The sequence below is a fragment of the Takifugu flavidus genome, chromosome 9 (assembly GCF_003711565.1).
Source record: "Takifugu flavidus isolate HTHZ2018 chromosome 9, ASM371156v2, whole genome shotgun sequence".
In the NCBI taxonomy this organism is placed as follows: domain Eukaryota; kingdom Metazoa; phylum Chordata; class Actinopteri; order Tetraodontiformes; family Tetraodontidae; genus Takifugu; species Takifugu flavidus.
The window spans coordinates 2,583,709-2,602,111 of record NC_079528.1 but is presented as its reverse complement, the minus strand read 5'-3'; the positions used below and the strand labels follow the sequence as shown (position 1 = coordinate 2,602,111).

Below are 18,403 nucleotides of genomic sequence, written 5' to 3'. Positions count from 1 at the left end.
TTGGTGTTTCTAGATGTTTGCTGGTGCAACCTTTGCTGCTGCTGATGTGAAGCAGCACTTTCTCACATCTGGGTGGTTCAAGTAGAATCAGGTCAGTTATTTATAGACGAGCTTATTTCAGCTCCTCCAGAGAGCTACATACATAAAACCCCATTTTTAGGTTAACCCCCCCCCCCCCCCCAAAAAAAATAAAAAAAAATAATTAGAAGTAAGATTTGTAGTCGTAATATTGCCATGTATTGCAGAAATAAGGGGATATTTTTAAAAACCACGTTTTAGTGAATTTTGGACTTCCCATTATCCGCACAGCAACGCCGCCTGCTGGTCAACAGTGTTATCGCCTTAAAACGCTGGCCAATGTAGAAAAGTGTCTTTTCTGCCGGATTCTTTTTTATACATTTGAATTGATCTACACAGAAAGGGAATATGCCTATCAGAACCAAGTATGTTTCCGTATTTCGCTCACAATTGAGCTGCAGTCAAAGTGGCATTTCACAGCCGGAACGAACTACGCCGCCGAATGGTTCCCCCACCCAGATTCGCAGGTTCAGGCCCCGTATGAAGCGGGACAGCGTCGGCCTTTTAAAAGTCAAGCTACCGAAATTCCGTAAAGGAAAAAACACGGAGGAAAGAACCTCGATGAAATGGCTGAATGAGCCTGTCGCAGACACAAGTGTTTGCAGAGAAGAAGCGGCTCCACCTGCGAGTGGGTGAAATGCTAGTTAGCATTAGCCACTTTGCTCTGAAGGGTGACCCAGACTAGTTTGCATTGATGTTGATTAATATTTAATTACTTTTGCTACGCACATTAAAATTAGATACCTGGGGAAGCAAGTCTAAGTGAAGGCCTCAAGCAGAGGCTGCATATTCACGTTCATATTTTTGACAGGTTCAGGGCCTGAAACTGGATCTACTGGTCAGAGACTAAATGACAAGGAAAAGGTGGGTCATCTGAAAAATGTAATAAGGTGTGTCAACATGAGGAGTCCCTTTATGAGCAGTAAGAATGCATTGGGCTGTTGCACACGAAACCTGGAAAGTCAGGCTCATTTTGTGCTCAGTCATGAATCCACACCAAGCTTTTTTTTCTGTATCTTCCTTATGAAAAAGGTCAAACTTGAAGTTCTAAGGACAATCTCCAAGGTACTGCAAGAGAACCAGCTTATTAGACAGCGACTGGTTGAGCTCAACCAGACCCAATGATGTTGAACTGGAACGGCCGCAGGTCACCGACCTTTAGTTTCTTCACCCGTGATTATCAGGGTCAAAATGCATTATTGGTGTAAATGTTTGGTTCATTCAGTGTGGAAGATTGAAAAAGCAACAAGGTGCAATGGGATGGTTTGGTTGGTAATAGGTTTCAGACCAAGAAGCATAAAAAGGATGTTTGTCTTACAAAGAAGCCTTTCAATGTTCAGTTGATGTGTTTAATTAAAAAATGGCTATCTTCCAAACACTAATTATCTATTTATTCAACTTTAAACCCCCTTTTTTACATCATGTCTGCTAATTTAATAATGAAGGCTGTTGCATAAACTCTTACAGGTTTTTTCAGTTACATCTTTATACTACATTAAACTATTAGAGTGCAGCATTTAATTAATACAATGATATTAAAATAACACCCCACCAGGGGGCGCTACCTCCTCAAAGAATTGTTCTAACGTGTTACTTTTCGTTCACACCAGCGTGACATTATTATTCACAGTTGTCGCTTGAGTTCAGGGAAGTGTTGTTTGCAACATTCTAGGTTTAACTCAGTTTTCCCAGCAACAAGTTACTGCTACTCTGCTTCTGAATATGTGATTATTAGGATTATATTTTTATTTGTTTACACATAACAGTGTTTGAGCTTGAAGCATGTCGCAATTTCAGCATTTCAAACTATCTCGTGGGACTAATAATAATGTCAATTAAAGAACTATGGGTTAAAAATATTTAAGATAAACCATGAGGTTGGAAGATAGTTCTACATTTGTACTTTAAACGTAACAGATATAAACACTGGTCAATGAAAGTGTCCAAAATCAATCTTCCAAGTTGATATGCTGGAATATGCTGCAAGAATGAGTTGCAATTGTCATTATAAGGTGATTTATGAGTAGCAAAAAGAAGATCCATGGTCTGCAGGAGAATTATCACAACGGGACCTTCAGCACAGCCGACTAGAAAGATCAGTGTGAGGTTATCAGGTCAAAATCTGAGAGTAATAGTATGTCTAATACCCTCCAATAACTTACACATCAGAAATAATTATTATGCATACCCCTTTATCCTTGCAAAGGGCAACACATTGTTTTTTTGTGTGGAACACCACCATTGAATGGCATCAGCTTCAGACAGATAATGACTTTATTTCATATTTCACTATAGAGATGTGGGTTTTTTGTTTCGTCCCTGTAGATAAACGTCAGTCACTGCTGTATACTGATCTCCCAGCTGTGGTGACTCATGTTCCCTCCGGTTATTTGCTGTGATCACGCATAAGTGGGAATCTTCGGGTCTTATTTAAAGGGACCATACTGAAAAATAGATGTTGAAATTAGATAATCCTCCCTGAATTAGGATTCAGACTGGTGTAAACGGCTGTGGATTAGCCCCACGTGTCCTCATCCCGCTTGAAAGTGTCAATAGACGAATGCAGACGACCTTCACTCCTGAGAGAACACATCTGGACGCCCGCGGCGCACTGCAGACTCAAACCTTCCAATCAAAATCATTTTATATTTATCTTTACAATTAAATCTTATCTTGTTTTGGCCTGCAGTGAGTAATTAAGGCTGACTTATCCGGAGGTGCATGTTAATAAAGATGATGTTAATGCTTGAGTTGGTGTACGCCGCTCGCCTTTGCCAGCAGAACCAATCGCTGGTGACATCAGTCGGAAGGGAGGAGAACTAATTGTTGTTGGGGACGATTATTAGATGTTGATCACAGCAAGATAGCTGGAGTGTGTGTGTATGTGTGTGTATCATGTGTCTATTTATACAGTATATATAGACACTTGAATGAAACACTTAAACATCTAACTACCTCTGACCACCATCACTGTCAGTGAAGGTCAAATATCTCCATTTCTTAGCCGCGTAATGAACGTTCATAATAACCTCTTAACAAACAACCCAACTGTTGCCCTGGCTGGTCTCTTTAGAAAGGTCCTTACCCTCCTGGCCTCCCAGTATGTAGGGAGCATGCTGGAATAATTGGGAGGCCCCGTAATTGGTTTGCATGTGTTTACAGGAGAGTGAGCTGGTGCTATGGTGCTCCTTACTAATGAACTTGAGGAATGGGGGGGATTCCACACAGATCACACAGCTCAGGTCTGTTCCCATCTGGTTCCTCTATTGTGTCTCCTCAGGTGGCTCGCGGATGCTCTGAGCCTTTGCTTTGACACTGTGGGTGTCTCCAGTTTGTTCTACTTTTTGAGTGGCTTTGGTGATTCTGCTCCTGGAGGCTCCGAGGTTCGAGACAGGAGCATGGATGCTGTTGCAGGTATCGGCGGGTTGGTCTCAGTGAGGGTCATTGTGATGATCCACTCTAATAAATAGCCAGAGAGAGAGGACGCAATGTACAGGATGATGCCGAGCATGTTTTCCTGGATGAGTGAACACCACATCTAAGTCAATATGACACAGAGCGCCCCACTCCTCATGTCTTCATGTCACTTTTAATATCCATGTTCTTTACAGCTAATTTTCATGATTGACTTACCAGTCGAGTTGTTAGAGGCCATTTCACAGAAAAGTGTCTCTGTGCGCTCGTATTCAGAACTGTTGCTGGTATGAGTGTAAAACCAATAGATTGGAAATGATCAGAGACACACCTCAGGAAGAAAATAAGAAGAAAAAAGTATCCCATGTAATTTGGGGCTTGCAGAATACAGAATAAGCCTTGTTCAACCCAAGTTTCTCTGCTTTTGGTTCTCCACTTGCTGTTTATCTGCAGGTCGGCCGCCTGCCACCTTTCTTTGCTGTCCCCCGTCCGTTTAAGCTTTAAGCCTTTAAGTTAAGTCACAATGATGATTTCTAATTATCTTTACCATCATCATAATCTCAGCTAATGATTACACGTCAATATAATTTCCTCCATCAGATGTTGCTGTGGCTGAGACCGACTTGTATTACATAACTCAATATTTATTTATTTATAGTTGGTTTATTTCATGCCTCACACACACATCTCTTACATTCTGACAGAGCATTGCAAAGAGGTTTCACTCTTGATGTCATTACATAACCTTTTGCCTCTCTAGATTTATGAAAGTATGCCAAATGTTCCATTCTCGATCTGATTATTCTCCAGTATTGACTAAAACATATCGCTCTGAGGGCAAAGAGGAACTTGAATACTTAAATGCATCAAGCACAGAGCTCCAGTATGCGACCGCAGATTGGATAAAACAGAAACAAGTGCCGATGAAACACAGTAACATTGTATAATCCTGCAAATTACCATTCACCTTGCGCTACTATCAGCCTCTCAGTGTGTGCCCAACAAGTCTGTTTTTGGACACAGGGACAGGAGTGGACATTAGAACCATTAGTACATATTTCACAGTCCATTTCCTTCCATTCATTAACTCCGCATTAGCCTGATAATGAGGTCATTGGTGGATTTTAGCTGCCCAATAACGTAAATGTCCATGTGTTTTAAGCATGAAACACCAGGGGAGGAAAAGACTTTAGCAAAATACTGGAGAGCTGATGCAAAGTTCTTGTGCTTTAAGGTGACAAGCGATGGAGTAGAAATCATATCTCAGTGGGAAAATGTTTTTATAGAAATGTTCTTCATTTACATGATGATGGACATAATCTGGGTCCCACAGACAGACCAGCAGAGCTTCAGGTCAGACAGAGTCCAGAGGAGTTCCTAGTATAAAAATCAGAGCTTTTCCCCAGTCTAACAGACAGAGGGCAAAATCTGTCCTTGTCCTGCAGAAGCCCTTAAGTGCAGCTGATGATAATGCAATTCTCCAGCAATACGAGCTGGTCAGAGTATGAATTTAGAGTCCGTTCAGCTCTGCATGTCCTCTATGCATTTGCCAGGACAATTTTCCTGATCTATTAGCTGTAAAGACTCAATGGCTCTGCTAAAAATTATTAGGGTCTTGGCAGTGGAGTTCCATACACTTAGTGGTTTCGGTCCTTTACTTTTCTGACACTGCAAAAGGACGCGTTGCCATCCGGCGGCAGAATAATCAGATTGGATTTTTGAAATATCAGTGCTTAGTCATTTTTATACACAACACTTTTTCTTTAAAATGCCAACAATAAACTATCTTTATAACTTCGTTTAAAGGCGGTGCAGTTAATGGGAAGTATGAGTGTGGACTAAATCCAGCGCATCCCTACAGAGCTGATCCTGCTGCATGATCCGCCCACACATTTTGGCTCTTAGCTGCAGTTTCTTATTAATTCCACTAGATGTCGCAGCTTCCCATCTCTTGCTGCTCACAACAGTGCAGGTAGTGAGAGATCATCTCTGCTGAGGTACATGTGGTCTCCTCACATATCTCCTCCCATTGTGTGGAGTTGAGATGTCACGAGAGTCAAAATAGCATCAACATGTCTTTAATAAAATAGATCAGATTAGACTGAGAAATATAGTTTTTTAGTATATTCAAACCTTCACACAACTCTGGATCTCTGTGAAATGTATATGTGTTTTTAAAACATGCATAATTACCCACTGCAGAAATAAAATCTATATTTTTTAGGAATTCCTCACTGGCCCAGGATTGCTTTTCACAGGGGTGGCCGAAATGTGAGATATGCCAAATAAAAGGTGGGCGGAGGGCACTGTGCACAGTCCTGAGTAAAACCCTGACGTTTGCTTTGTTCTGTGCTATGATTATTGGCCATCCTTTCATCTGTGCTTCAAAGCTGAGCAGCAGGTGTGTTTCCACAGACAATCCAGGCTCTGTCCTCCATCTTTGCTGCGCAACTAAAATTCATTTTCTTTCTTTGTGTCATACTCAATGTTATGTTGCTATTACGCTGCTGTTAAATGAGAGGGCTGACAGTGAATGCAAAGATGTTTCAAAGTTAGGTGGGCCGTAAACAGGTTTGTCAGTAGGTGAATCTGATCTCTTGTGCACCCACAGAGGAGCAGACTCATCTGTGCTCTGAGAAATGTCACCTCCAGCACTTTCTGTCTTTTGTTCGTCAGACTGGTTTTGAGGAGACCCTCCTCTGAATCAGGTCAGCCGAACAATATGAGCCATTCAACATAAAGACACACCAGAGAGCATTTGCTTTGAGCAGCTGATGCACAGATCTCACCTCAACCGGAAGGAGAAGTCCCACAAATACGCACAGATGGTGTTTTTCTATTTTAAAACGAGATAGACAACAAAAAAACAACATATTGGTGTGGTCACTGTGGTCACTGTGGTCAAAATTTGCAGTTTGAGCCAAATGTGCATGAACGCAGCATGTGGCAGTAGGAGGTCAGGAAATGCACCCTTGTTTGGTACATAAGAAGCATGAGAACTGGGGGATTTCTTAATGAAATGTCACATATGCGGCCTGTTTTTCCATGACCCTGCAAGAAGCACTTTGTTCCATATAACATACCTTTCATCTTGTTTCCGTTGTATATACAGTCAAAGCTTAACTAATCAGGAGAAGTCTGACTCATTTGTGGAAAACCACTCTAAAGAAAATGCATTTAAAAAAAGTAAAACAATCATATTGGCTGCCTCAATCATTTTGTCAGGAAAGCTTGTTTTGGCCCCACTGAACAACAGAATTATTACTGAGAACGCTGGGCACCCTGTCATTTTCTTTACCTTGGACTATAGGCCAAAATATCCACTGATAAAGCAGCCGGAGCCCAGCCAGACTTTCTGGTGATCTATTAACAGATAAATATGGAACTGTGTTTAAATTCGTAGGCTGCATTAAGCTTTTTTTTTTTTTTACCTCTATTGGAAATGTACAATTTTGTGTGCTACATTTGAAATGTCAAGATGTGCAGTTTCCAGCCCGCAATGTCTGTGACTAAAGTCAATAGACACGCACACGCACACACGCACGCACGCACATACGCCTTCACCATCAAGCTCAATGATTCAATGATTGATATACAGAAGGTGATCAAAGCAGGGGAGCAGACTTGCAGATGGAACAATTAAAGAAGATTAACATAGTCCTCTGAAAAAGCATTCATCTCCACTTCCTGCAGACTCCACTCCCCCCCCCCCCCCCCCCCCCCCCCCCGCCATGGATTTTAACCCTTCACACTGTTGTTGCTTTTATCAATCGACCCAACTCAGTTATATCTGAACAACTCTCCTGTGGATTGTTGAAGTTTATCGTTTACAATTAAAATTCTGCTTTTACAGTTTAGTTCAGTGGGGTAAAATAGGATATTCTGCATGCTAACTTGAAGCAATGATGCACACAATAGCAGCCTTAACATCATCATCATGGCCACATCTGGTTTATTTCCTGTGTCAAATTATATGGGGATATAGACATGCTATCCTGGTTAATCAATCCTGATCCATACACTACATGTTGCTTGCAAGGATTAGCAGAGGGTTAATAGATCAATTATGCTTCCTGTGTCCCGAGATTAGCACAGAGCAACTTAAATAACCACAGAGACAGAACAGCAGCATCAAATTCATTCATAACTGTTGTAAAAGCTTCACATGGCCAGTAAATAATAAACAAATACATTTACGTGTCACATGCATCAGCGGTACATTTGCTCAAGAGTGTTTGATTGGACCCTACCAGCATTATGATGAAAGGAAACAGACAGAGAATATGAATGTATGAAAGAAACTGCCAGGCAAACCTAAAGCTTTCTGGGTTACTGATGATGAAGTTCTCTTATGTCCATTTGCATTTGATTTGTGCTTCAGGGGACAGTGGGCTCTCTCAACCACTGTAATTCTATGTCTGTGATTAATGCACAGTGAAGGAGAACATCTGTCTTTGCAATCAAGCTGCAGAATGAGCTTTCCTATATAGTCCTCGTGGTGAACCAGAGGAGTCAGACGTGGGACGAGGGACGAGGGTGATGTAATGAGAAAAGCAAACTGGATTCAAACCTTGTAGCATCCTGTCCTCCAGCTACTTAATCCTGCTGGTCGCAGGGAGACTGTTCTCCGATTGACCCCGATCTTTGACCTGTTTCCGAACGAGCAGCAAGGAAACGGACTTGTTGTGTCACTGCATGACCAGCTTTGATCTGCTTCATGCTGCCGAAGGCTGTATTGGACTACTGGTGGGGCCAAAGATGATGAAATCACTCTGACCTACCTCAGACTTCACAGAGGACACGAGATTTGGCTTTTCGTTTTCTCTCTGTGATAGTTAAAAACAGGAGTAATCTCTTGGTCACAATGTTGCATCAGAGAGATCGCTGAGCTTCCCTAAGCCCAACCCTCTGTTGACATCATGTTCTAGCTTTGTCTTTTACATGTGTGACCGTATTTGTGTGTCCTGTCTGAAGAGGGTACACAAAGCTTCTGCTCCCGCATGAGAGGATCCTCCTAAAATAGGAGCAGTTGTCCTATCCACTACAGCTGAAATGCACATACACACGTAGCTGCAAAAAAAGTCAAGATTTAAAGTTTCTTCATATTTTTTTCTTTTCCAATTGCTCCCCTGCATATCACCAATGCTTGTGTATCATGACTTTCTGCACAGATGCAAGAGTAGCCCGAAATGTTCCAGGATTTGGGTGAAATTGGCTGCCTATATGTTATGATGCAGATCTTCATGCTGGGTCTGAGTCGGTGTTTATATACTGGCTTGGATGAACTCTTGCTCGTGGCCCTATGGCAGCAACACGTGTGAAAGACTTAACGCAGAAGTGGCAGACGTACGACAACATTTTGACCTCTGATAGCTCGTCTTCAAAAGCTTAAGAGTAAATTCATTTGAACCGCCATTAACCAGGTGATTTCTCTCATTGGCACCAGAGTGTATATTTTTCAGTCTGTGAAGCACTTTTGCTGCACTCTGACTCTTGCCTCATGGGTGTTGTCACAGGCTGATCTTTTTCTTCCCAGACTCATAATCCCCCCCCCCCCACCCCACGCTTTTTATTTAATCCTGCTGTCCTTATCATTCTCTCCTCTCCTCTCTTTCCTGCTCTTTCTGTCTCTCTGCTGGGGATGTTTGTTCAGCTTGTCAATAGACCTTCACTCGAGTACCATGTCTGTTGTTGAGAGGTCCTCTGTGCTCCTCCGCTGCTCTGTTAATCCCCTTTGCAAATGCAAACAGCAGAAATCCAGCATGGCGGGTTTTTATATTTCCCGTTTAAGGTTTCTGTTTTGTGCATCCTCCGAATTGAATCAATTTTTATAATCAGAAAAAGTGAAAATTGAATGTAAGCGTTTGCAGATGAAGCAGCACAGATGTATTTTCATCCCAAACCAGCACAAAATCAGGAGGCGGCTACCAGAAAACAAGCAAATAAATGTGGACCCATGTGATTAGAGTGAAATTCTCAATGTCTATGGCCTCACAATCTACGTTGGTATTGAAGCGTGAAGCGTAGCACTGGCTTGGCTTGTTGTTCTCTCATGTTCTGCCCTGTTACCAAACTCCATTCCAGGCAGACAGCAGCCATCACCTCTCTGAAACTCTGGCAGAAGGGCCAACTGTGTCACACTTTCTCTGCTTACTTGTCAGTAATCACTCTGTGGCCATGTCTCTGTCAGCTCTTGCTGCCAGCATCCAGCTCTTAAAGAGATAGGACGCATCTGCTCTCCTGTCTAGGCTCACTCATTAAGATGCACGTTGGCACAGTGCAAGTGTGGACAACATTAATAAAACCAACTGCACTCGGACGGAGCAAGCTTCTGCAGCTTGATTACTACCCATTGTCCTACTTTGATTCGCTGTCACTAACTTGACCTAATGTCCCTGCGCTGTCCCATTAGCGACAGGCTCATATAAGCATCTAAGAAGATCACTCCATCAATTCTATGGAGGATTAGATCTGTCAGAATTTAGCAAAGAATCTCTAGTTGTGGAACTCCAGTAGAGCTCACGTCACGACATAGTGTGATGCTGCAGCTGTGTCAGTTTTCTGTATTGCTATTACAGTTAATTTCAGCTTTATGTTTGTTTTTTAAATAAAATTGTTATGCGGCGAGGGTTTTAAGGTGACCGAGGTCGAAATGGCTCACTCTGTCCTATGAAAATATTTGTATTACAACCACTTTATATTCTCCTAACTGGTCACTCAACTGGATAATTTAGAACCACGCTTGCTTCCAAATGTGGGATTATTTGTTTGTTTGTTATTGGCTGCAGCAGATTTGACAAGAGTCGCTGGAATTGAAATAGTGGCCCCTGAGGATTCTGTCAGATTCACTCAAGCGTGGTTCATTTGTAGAATTCTGTCAGGCAGCTATCTTGAACAGCCTTATAGTTTTGTGCTTTGTGGACCTAAAAAGTGCTTACTACTGTGTTCCTCAATGGGCCATTCTGGGAAAATGATGATCCATTGTTTTGACCTGTATAGCCTCTGTTTTGTCAGAACAGTATATTGGTTTGTATTTCCAGCACTGAGACCCATTCCCAGTTCAGTTTGGACTCCTCCACCTTTGCCCTTCATCAGCAGTTCTGTTCATTGCTTCTTTCTCACACAGACTGAATTAGTGGCAGATGGTGTCATGTTTGATGACCTTAGGGTTCCATCCCTATTTTTTTTTGCACATGAGGTAATCCTATTGTCCTCTATCAACAGTGAGTTGAAGCCTTCAGCTGACACCGGGGATGGTTTACACCTGAGTGCGACGCTGCCAGGGTAACAATCAGTCTGAGGCCGTTGTCTTCAGAGACTGAGCCTACGACACGGTCCTCCAAATAACAACTGGCCTTGCCAAAACCATTACGCTTGCCCAGGAGGAAGAAATAAACAAAATCTGTGGATAAATCTGTATTTGGGCCCTTACATGTGGGAAAATATAACCATCCAAATGCGTTTCTGGGCTTAGCCTTAGAGAAAAAGTCAGGAGTTCATATGTCAGGGAGAAGATCAAATTACAATTGCAAATTGTGGTTCAGGTGTCTGGTCAGGATGCCTTTAGGACGTCTTCCTGGGGAGGTGTTTCTGGCACATTCGACCAAGAGAGCCTGGATTAGACCCTGGATATGCTGGAGGAATTACATCTCCCATCTGGCATGGGAACATCTGGAAATCCCCCCCAGTTGGAAATTGTTGCCCTTATGACCCGGAGTACAGATGAAGATGAGACAAGATGTATACGTCAAGCAACGTTGTGAAAGCAAAGGAGATTTAGATAAACAGAACAAGACAACAAACATTGTTTGTATTATGCGATGTAAACTTTCGACATATTTGGCAGCCCATCCAGATATAGAGATGCTGTTTTGAAGAAGCTTGATGTGGCTCGTTGTTGAATCTATGTGCTTTTTCCCCTCATCTCTTAATAGCATTATGTGATTTTCCCTTTCCACTCATTTCCTTGCTCTTCTCCCAGTGGTGGGGTCAGAGGGTCTTGTCCTCATCACTGGTGCCAGCTGGAGTGACGAATGGCAACGAGGCACTGCCAGCGGCCTGCGGCACAAGCAGTAAACAGAGTGAGAGCGCAGGAAGGAAATGGAAGAGTGTGATAAGAAATAGTAATGAAGAGCATGAGTGACGGGGCGCTTCGCACAAAGGACAACCACCAAAGGTCAGAACATGTGCAGGGCAATCCCTGGTAGAGGCTTGTGTAACTATTTTTGACTGTGAGTAGTCCATTGGTCAGAACTGTTTTCACATTTGTTTTCAAGAGCATTACCGCGCTTAGATTGCTCTTCAGTCGTGAACGAAACGAAGTTTTCTGAAAGCAGAAGTCATGTTAAATTCTTCCCTCCATCACTTTGAAAAGAGTATAAGGTATAACATTGTGTTTACGTCACTAAGAGGAGCAGACAGGGACAGCCAGGGAGCATTTGTCAGCATGCAGTGTGCATTCACATCTGTCAGCATGCAGCCGCACTGATGGGCTTTCACCAGCGTGCACAGCCTCTATTATGCTTATCTTGGTGCTGCACGAGGGTATTAAAAATGCACTAGATTCAACCGCAATTATGATGAAGCTGCCAGTTGTGTATAATGCATATTTAATAGAAAGTAATACTCGATTATTGCACATGTTTAATTGCATTTTCACTCCCCGAGTACTCATCAGATGATGGATGCAGGGTGGCAGTGGCAATGAATGCATCACAAAGTCCAACTTCACACAACCAGGTGGTTCCCGGTTTTGACTTGTCAACATGCTGCCAGAGAAAATACTGAAATATGGTACTTTGAAAGGAAACATAGTGAGCTTACGTAAAATTTTCTCAGCAGCCGTCCTTTTGCGTGATACTTACATAAGACTGTCAATGTCTCACTAAACCTTCTGTTGTCAGTAATGAGATGTCCCTCTCACAATCTAGAGCCAAGCAAAATATATTAAATGTGCGTTAACTGTCCTTGCTTTGTGCTCATGGTTGACATTGTAACTTGTAGCTTCACAGGCTACAAGTTCTCCTTTAAATCTTTTTTTTCCTCCCCCCTCTGAGCGGCGGACTGTCCTTGCCTCTGTGAAATCTCCTCAAGCGTGCCAATGGAAGGGAACAGCAATTAATTTGACTGACATCATTCAGAGTGATGGCTGAGGTGGCAAGAAGGCTGTGTGCGTGTTTGTGTGTGTGTGTGTGTGTGTGTGTGTGTGTGTTGTGTGTGTGTGTGTGTGTTGTGTGTGTGTGTGTGTGTGTGGTGTGTGTGTGTGTGTGTGAGTGTGTTTGTGTTTGTGTGTGTGTGTGTGTGTGTTGACGGGGTGGTGTGCAAGTAAATCTCAGATGCTTCACTTACCTAAACCAAAAATATTTTTTTTCTTTTTTTAATCAAAGGAAGGTTTAGCCCAGAATCAGGCTTTTTCGCAGAATAAAGTCCACTCCATCTCTTGTGTTGGCTCTCACTATCACACCTCTTTTATTTAGAGGGCAATAAGGACTTTAGTAGAATGAATTAAAAGGGTGGGGACAACAAAGTGGTTGCTTTATCTCATTATTCCAGGATATTTACAGGCCAGGTTGGGCCTTTCTGTTTCTGATGATGACACTATAATATCATCAGAGATGTGGCAGAGATTTAGAGATGAGGCTCAACATATGTTTCCAACTATTCAGCCACCTATGCATCATTTATACTTTTTTTTAAATGATCATTATTAGGACTACATGCGTACATATACACCCTGACTGATCAGGATCTTAACTCCCCCCCACAAACATGAAAAGGTCAAATGTTGGCATGTAGCTAAATTATGGAGTGACACATGAAATAATCATGCAGTGCACTACACCAGGTCACTGTCGCTGTGTCCTTCTGTTAATATTTTACATCTTTAATCTAGTTCTTTGTTCAGTTGATATGAGGCGACTGCCAGCCCGGTGTTGTTTCTCAGCCCCTAGAGTGAACACAATCACAGCTAACCTGATTCTGTCCACTGCGAGCACTTCTTTTTTTTTTTTATTTATTTAACTTATTCATTTTTTTACCTGATATGACATGTAAAACCACATCCTGGTTCCCTGCATCCTCCTTCAGTGGACATAGGAAAGGAAAGCAAAAGGAAAGCAAAAAGTAACTTTCCCCTCTATGTTTCAGTGAGAAATCATTGAATCATTACTATGCAGTAGAGAGATTCTTAAATATATTAATTTAATGCCTTTAGATCTTCATTATTCTGCTTACATTCATTTATAAATATGTTAGACTGTGTCATTTCAATGCAAAGAAAATTTATTGGCACGAAGAGTTTAACTGAAGCACTGAAGGACAATTTGTCTGAACATTTGGGCACAACACACAACGGTAATATATTTGAACTTTTGAAAATGCTAAAATCCTGCAAAATACAGAAATATTTATCCCATTTGGCAGTGACTGGAATGGGCTAATCATACATTTTGAAGATAACAGACATTTGCTTAAATAAAATAAAAAAAATAAACGTTTTGCACTCCAGGATTTCATATTGGCAGTAAAAGATTTGCAATTTGCAAAAGTGGCAATTTTTGGTGGTGATTTTTACCTTAAAATAGGCTGTTTGTTAAAAACACAACACACAGAAAGTGAAATTTAGCATTGCGCTGTCACAAACTGAAAAGAGAATTTAAGTTGCTGTGTCAATTCCATTAACAGGGACAGGAGAAGTGGTTACCAATCCAGCAATGCTGTGGAGGAGAAATGGCTTGACAGTGTTTGTGTGTGACGCTATTCAAGAGAACAGTGTCTGACAGCATTAGGAATTCATGCTGCCCAGTCATGGGATCTGTCCCACGGGCGTGTCAGTGCTGTTCCGCTCCCAGCTCCCTGGCACAGGGGCGGAGAGGGCTTATCTCAAAACCTCATATCCTCTTTGCTCTTTTAGGAGATTCCTCCATTGCTGTAACAACTGCAAGTGCAACAAGGTCCCCCTGACAGTCTGCGCACACACAGGCCACACGCACATGGAGGTCACTGTATCCTTCAGTCAGCACCGAGGGCAGCGCCCTAGCTTGAAGTTGATCAAGCTGGCCTGCACAGGAACACTTGGACTCTTAATATTAAGGGTGAGTCAGTGCTGTGAGAGTCATGAGTCATTTCTTGTTTAGACTGACTGTCTCCATGTTGTGGCCTCCTGGATATAGTCTGTGGCAGCCCAGCAGGATGGAAAAGGCCTTACGAAAATCTGCATTGAAGGCGTAGATGATGGGGTTGAGGGAGGAATTAGCCCAACCGAACCAAACAAACACGTCAAACGTGGTGGGGCTGATGCAGGGGAAAGCTTCCCCTCCCCCCGAGTGCTCGCAGAAGGGTACCATGCAGTTAAGGATGAAGAACGGGAGCCAGCAGCACACAAACACCCCCATGATCACCGACAGCGTCTTCAGTACTTTGGTCTCCCTTTTGAATGTCATTTTGAAAGAGCTCTCTGACTCTGCGATGCTGGAGCCTCCGCCCATGCTGTCATGTCTGTTCTTGGCACTTTCCGCCGCCCGTTCCAGTGCGGAGATCCTCCTGATCTGTCGGTGGGCGATGCGATAGATCTGGGTGTATGTGGCCACCATGATGACCACGGGGATATAGAAGCTTATGAGGGAGGTGGAGATGGCATATGTCCTGTTCAGACTCGAGTCACAGTTTTCTGAGCCATGGAAAGATGTAGCGTTGAAAGGTGTAGACACTGAGGAGCCGGTAAGAGGGATGTAGGCTTTAGTTTGGGCTTTGTGCCAATTGAGTTGCACTGGAATGAAGGAAATAAGTACAGAAAGCGTCCACGCCACACTGATCATCACGTAAGCCACTCGGGGTGTCATTTTCCTCTCATAACGGAAGGGACTGGAGATGGCCCAGTAGCGATCCACACTTATAACACACAGGTTTAAAATGGATGCCGTGGAGCACATTATATCAAAAGCCACCCAGGTGTCACAGAATGAGCCGAACGGCCAAAATCCAGCGATCTCGGTGACCGCTTTCCAGGGCATGACCAAGATGGCAACCAAGAGGTCTGACACAGCCAGCGAGATCACAAAAAAGTTGGTAACCTTGGAGCGTAGATGTCGGAATTTGGTGACGGCGGCACAAACCAGAGTGTTCCCCAGCAGGGTGGTGAGGATGAGCAGTGAGAGGAAGCAGCCGGTCAGCACGCGGCTCGAAGGAACCTCGTCCAAATACCCGCTGTCGATGACAGTTGTGAAGTTCATGAGATCCATTTTTTTAGTAGAACCCTACATTTCAGAGGTGAGAATCTTGGAGGCTCTGTGGCTCCAGCCTTGAAAAATGCAACATGACAAATGATGCGACCTTTACCATTTCTGGCAAAGCAGCCCTTCTGGCAGATATTTGCCTCCTGGCTTCACAGAGTAGTCTTGGCATCATTTGGGCTGCAGTGAGGATACAGCTGTGACCGGGGAGATTTTCAGAATTCCCACTTTGGCAGGTGTCGCACTTTTAGAAATGGAGTCATCATCAACCCTGTGGGTTAGAGGAATACTATAAGTTCTCGTTTTTTTGCACATGTAAAATGATTTAATCTGTGTTCCAGTTGATTTATTCATACATTTTTGAAAAGTGTATGATTCCCCCCCTGCATGTCAGGTCAATAAGTCTGCGTGCATGCGTGAATTAAAAAATAAAAAAATTATTAGGGACCTAACCTTCCTCCACACATCAATATATATACATATATATATAAAAGACGTCTAATTTCAATAATTTCACTCACCTCAGTAAAGCGGCGAGCAGCGGCTTCATTTTTATATTTTAATTGCTTGCGGAAATCTGCAGCTTTTAAACCTGGTTCAAAAGCGGCATAAAAACCAAATAGCAAATGTTTCCACCACTGATCTATTACAGGTTTTGCAAAAACAAAAACAAAAAAAGGCAAATCCACAGGAATGTCCTATCACTCAGCCGTCGCCGCTCTCCCGGCGTCCTCCCGCAGCCTCGGTGTGCGTCGAAACACAGATTTCGTGCGCTCCGGCGCGCTGACGTTGTCCCATTCAAGAAAAAGTGAAGCACGAATGGGAACATGATGTGACTGTGCGCCCATTTTCCTCTTTGCAGCCTCAACCCTGCAGCATCGCCGTGAACAGCCTGTGCAGTCATGAATGGCATTTTATTTTTGGAAAAATTAAAAGTGACCCCATGCTATCCCTTTTTATTTTATCTGTTCCAATTTTTTTCAGTGGTGTAGGTCAATGGAATCAAAGTAGAAGTTATGAAACTGGAACAGGACTAAGACCAAGTCTGCAAAAGGCAGCGTGTCTCTGAGGCCCCCTAACGGAGAAAGCGGAATGTTGCATCAGTTGGATGTCCAAGAAGAGGATTGTCCTGCAGAGTACTAAGTATGAACTGCTGCCACTGTAACTCATATCACCATGATGTGCAATAGATATTTAGTATTTCTAAATTGCAGCAGTATTTTTTATTGCAGCATTTTATTGCAGCATAGTATTTCTTATTGCAGCAGTCAGAATCGTCCATCCTCGACAAAAGCACTCTTCATTTCTTCTCTGTGTGTTTTTATGTGTGTGGTTTTGCACTCATTCGTACCTCTAAGTGTGAGATCCGCCATGCGATTTGCATGCAGATATGCTGACTAGCTCTCAGAAATTCTGATGGAAGGAACGGATAAGAGGGTGATTTACTCTTAAAAGGTTCAAAACCTAGAAAGTTACAACAATGCCCACAATGACATCATTGTTGATCCCCAGGCACTGAAGGTAAAGATATTGTGTCACATCGGAGCTGTCCTGTCTTTTTACTGTTACTTAGTTATTTTTGTCTGGATTCTAGGGTCAGACGTTCTAACTTGATCCGAAAAATCCCCGTACGACCATGACTCATCATGCAAGTGATGGAAGCATTTATCTTTACGGAATCTCTGATAGCACTTTGGAATGCATCACCTTGAAATGGTTCCGTTGTCCCCGCAGAAAACAAAACTGACATGAAACCACTGAACAGGAATGTTAAACTGTTCCGCTTGTGATTTGGGGCTGTATTTGAAACCGGTTGCTACCTTGCAGGGCTGATTAAAGCTTTCAGATCATGACTTTTTTTCATCAGTTGAGTTATTTTAGTGGAGTATGAAGTTTCTGTGTACCTCAAACATTTTACAACCAATCCAGTGTGTGAGATTAGTGAATAACAACTGGCTAAAAAAGATTAGAGGGCCCATCCATCCAGTCTTTTGTTTGTGTGTGTGTGTGTGTGTGTGTGTGTGTGTGTGTGTGTGTGTGTGTGTGTTCTTGCACTTGCTAGTTTAAAGGACCATTTGAGGGTTAAGACACGTGGTTTTAGAATTAGATTTAGCTCAGGGATATATATACGTACAAGGACGTGTGTTTGTGTAATTCTAATAAAATAAAGAAAAAATAGAAAGAGGAAATGGAGAGATTTACAAAAAAACTTGATTTATTTTAAATCAGCAGCACAATATTCCAAAGTCATAGAAAATGTGTCATTTTGTAAAAAAATACTTTGTACTGATAATCCAGTCATCTGAATAAATCCCATTGGAATACAAACAACTAACTGTTGCTCATAAATAAATATATTCAGAAATAAATTAAAAAATATATACTAATAAATGATTACCGGTACTTGTTTTAAATATGTTAATCATACATTATTATTTCAGGTGAAACAATTCTAGTCTATGTTCACATTTATCCCATCAGTTAACAACTGACGGGGGAAACCGAAGGATTAGCCGCCATTTGGATGTTGAGTTTCCTGATGAAGTTTTTGTAATTTTCAATTGGCAGGTTTCTTGAGGTCTTGTTTGCCATCTTGCATTCCGTGGTGTTCTGAGAGGAACAAAGAAATAATGTTCAGCAGGAGGTATCCAGCCACACCGTGGCAATCCAGAGATTCGTTA

The 18,403-nt window shown here is 42.4% G+C and overlaps 1 protein-coding gene and 1 long non-coding RNA gene across 2 annotated transcripts; one reads left to right on the top strand and one right to left on the bottom strand.

The window, feature by feature from the left end:
* Positions 1–450: 450 nt before the first annotated feature.
* LOC130531301 (uncharacterized) lies at positions 451–1,460 on the top strand. Its single transcript, XR_008952065.1, has 3 exons — positions 451–706; positions 890–942; positions 1,111–1,460. It is a non-coding gene; the product is annotated as an uncharacterized LOC130531301 (long non-coding RNA).
* A 12,207-nt stretch (positions 1,461–13,667) lies between these two features.
* Positions 13,668–16,675, bottom strand: LOC130531665 (D(1) dopamine receptor-like). The gene is made up of 2 exons (XM_057043757.1): positions 16,244–16,675; positions 13,668–15,993 (listed from the first exon to the last, which is right to left on the bottom strand). The coding sequence occupies exon 2, from the start codon at positions 15,729–15,731 to the stop codon at positions 14,613–14,615; it is 1,119 nt and encodes a 372-aa protein (XP_056899737.1). The 5' UTR covers positions 15,732–15,993; positions 16,244–16,675; the 3' UTR covers positions 13,668–14,612.
* Between the last annotated feature and the right edge of the window lie 1,728 nt (positions 16,676–18,403).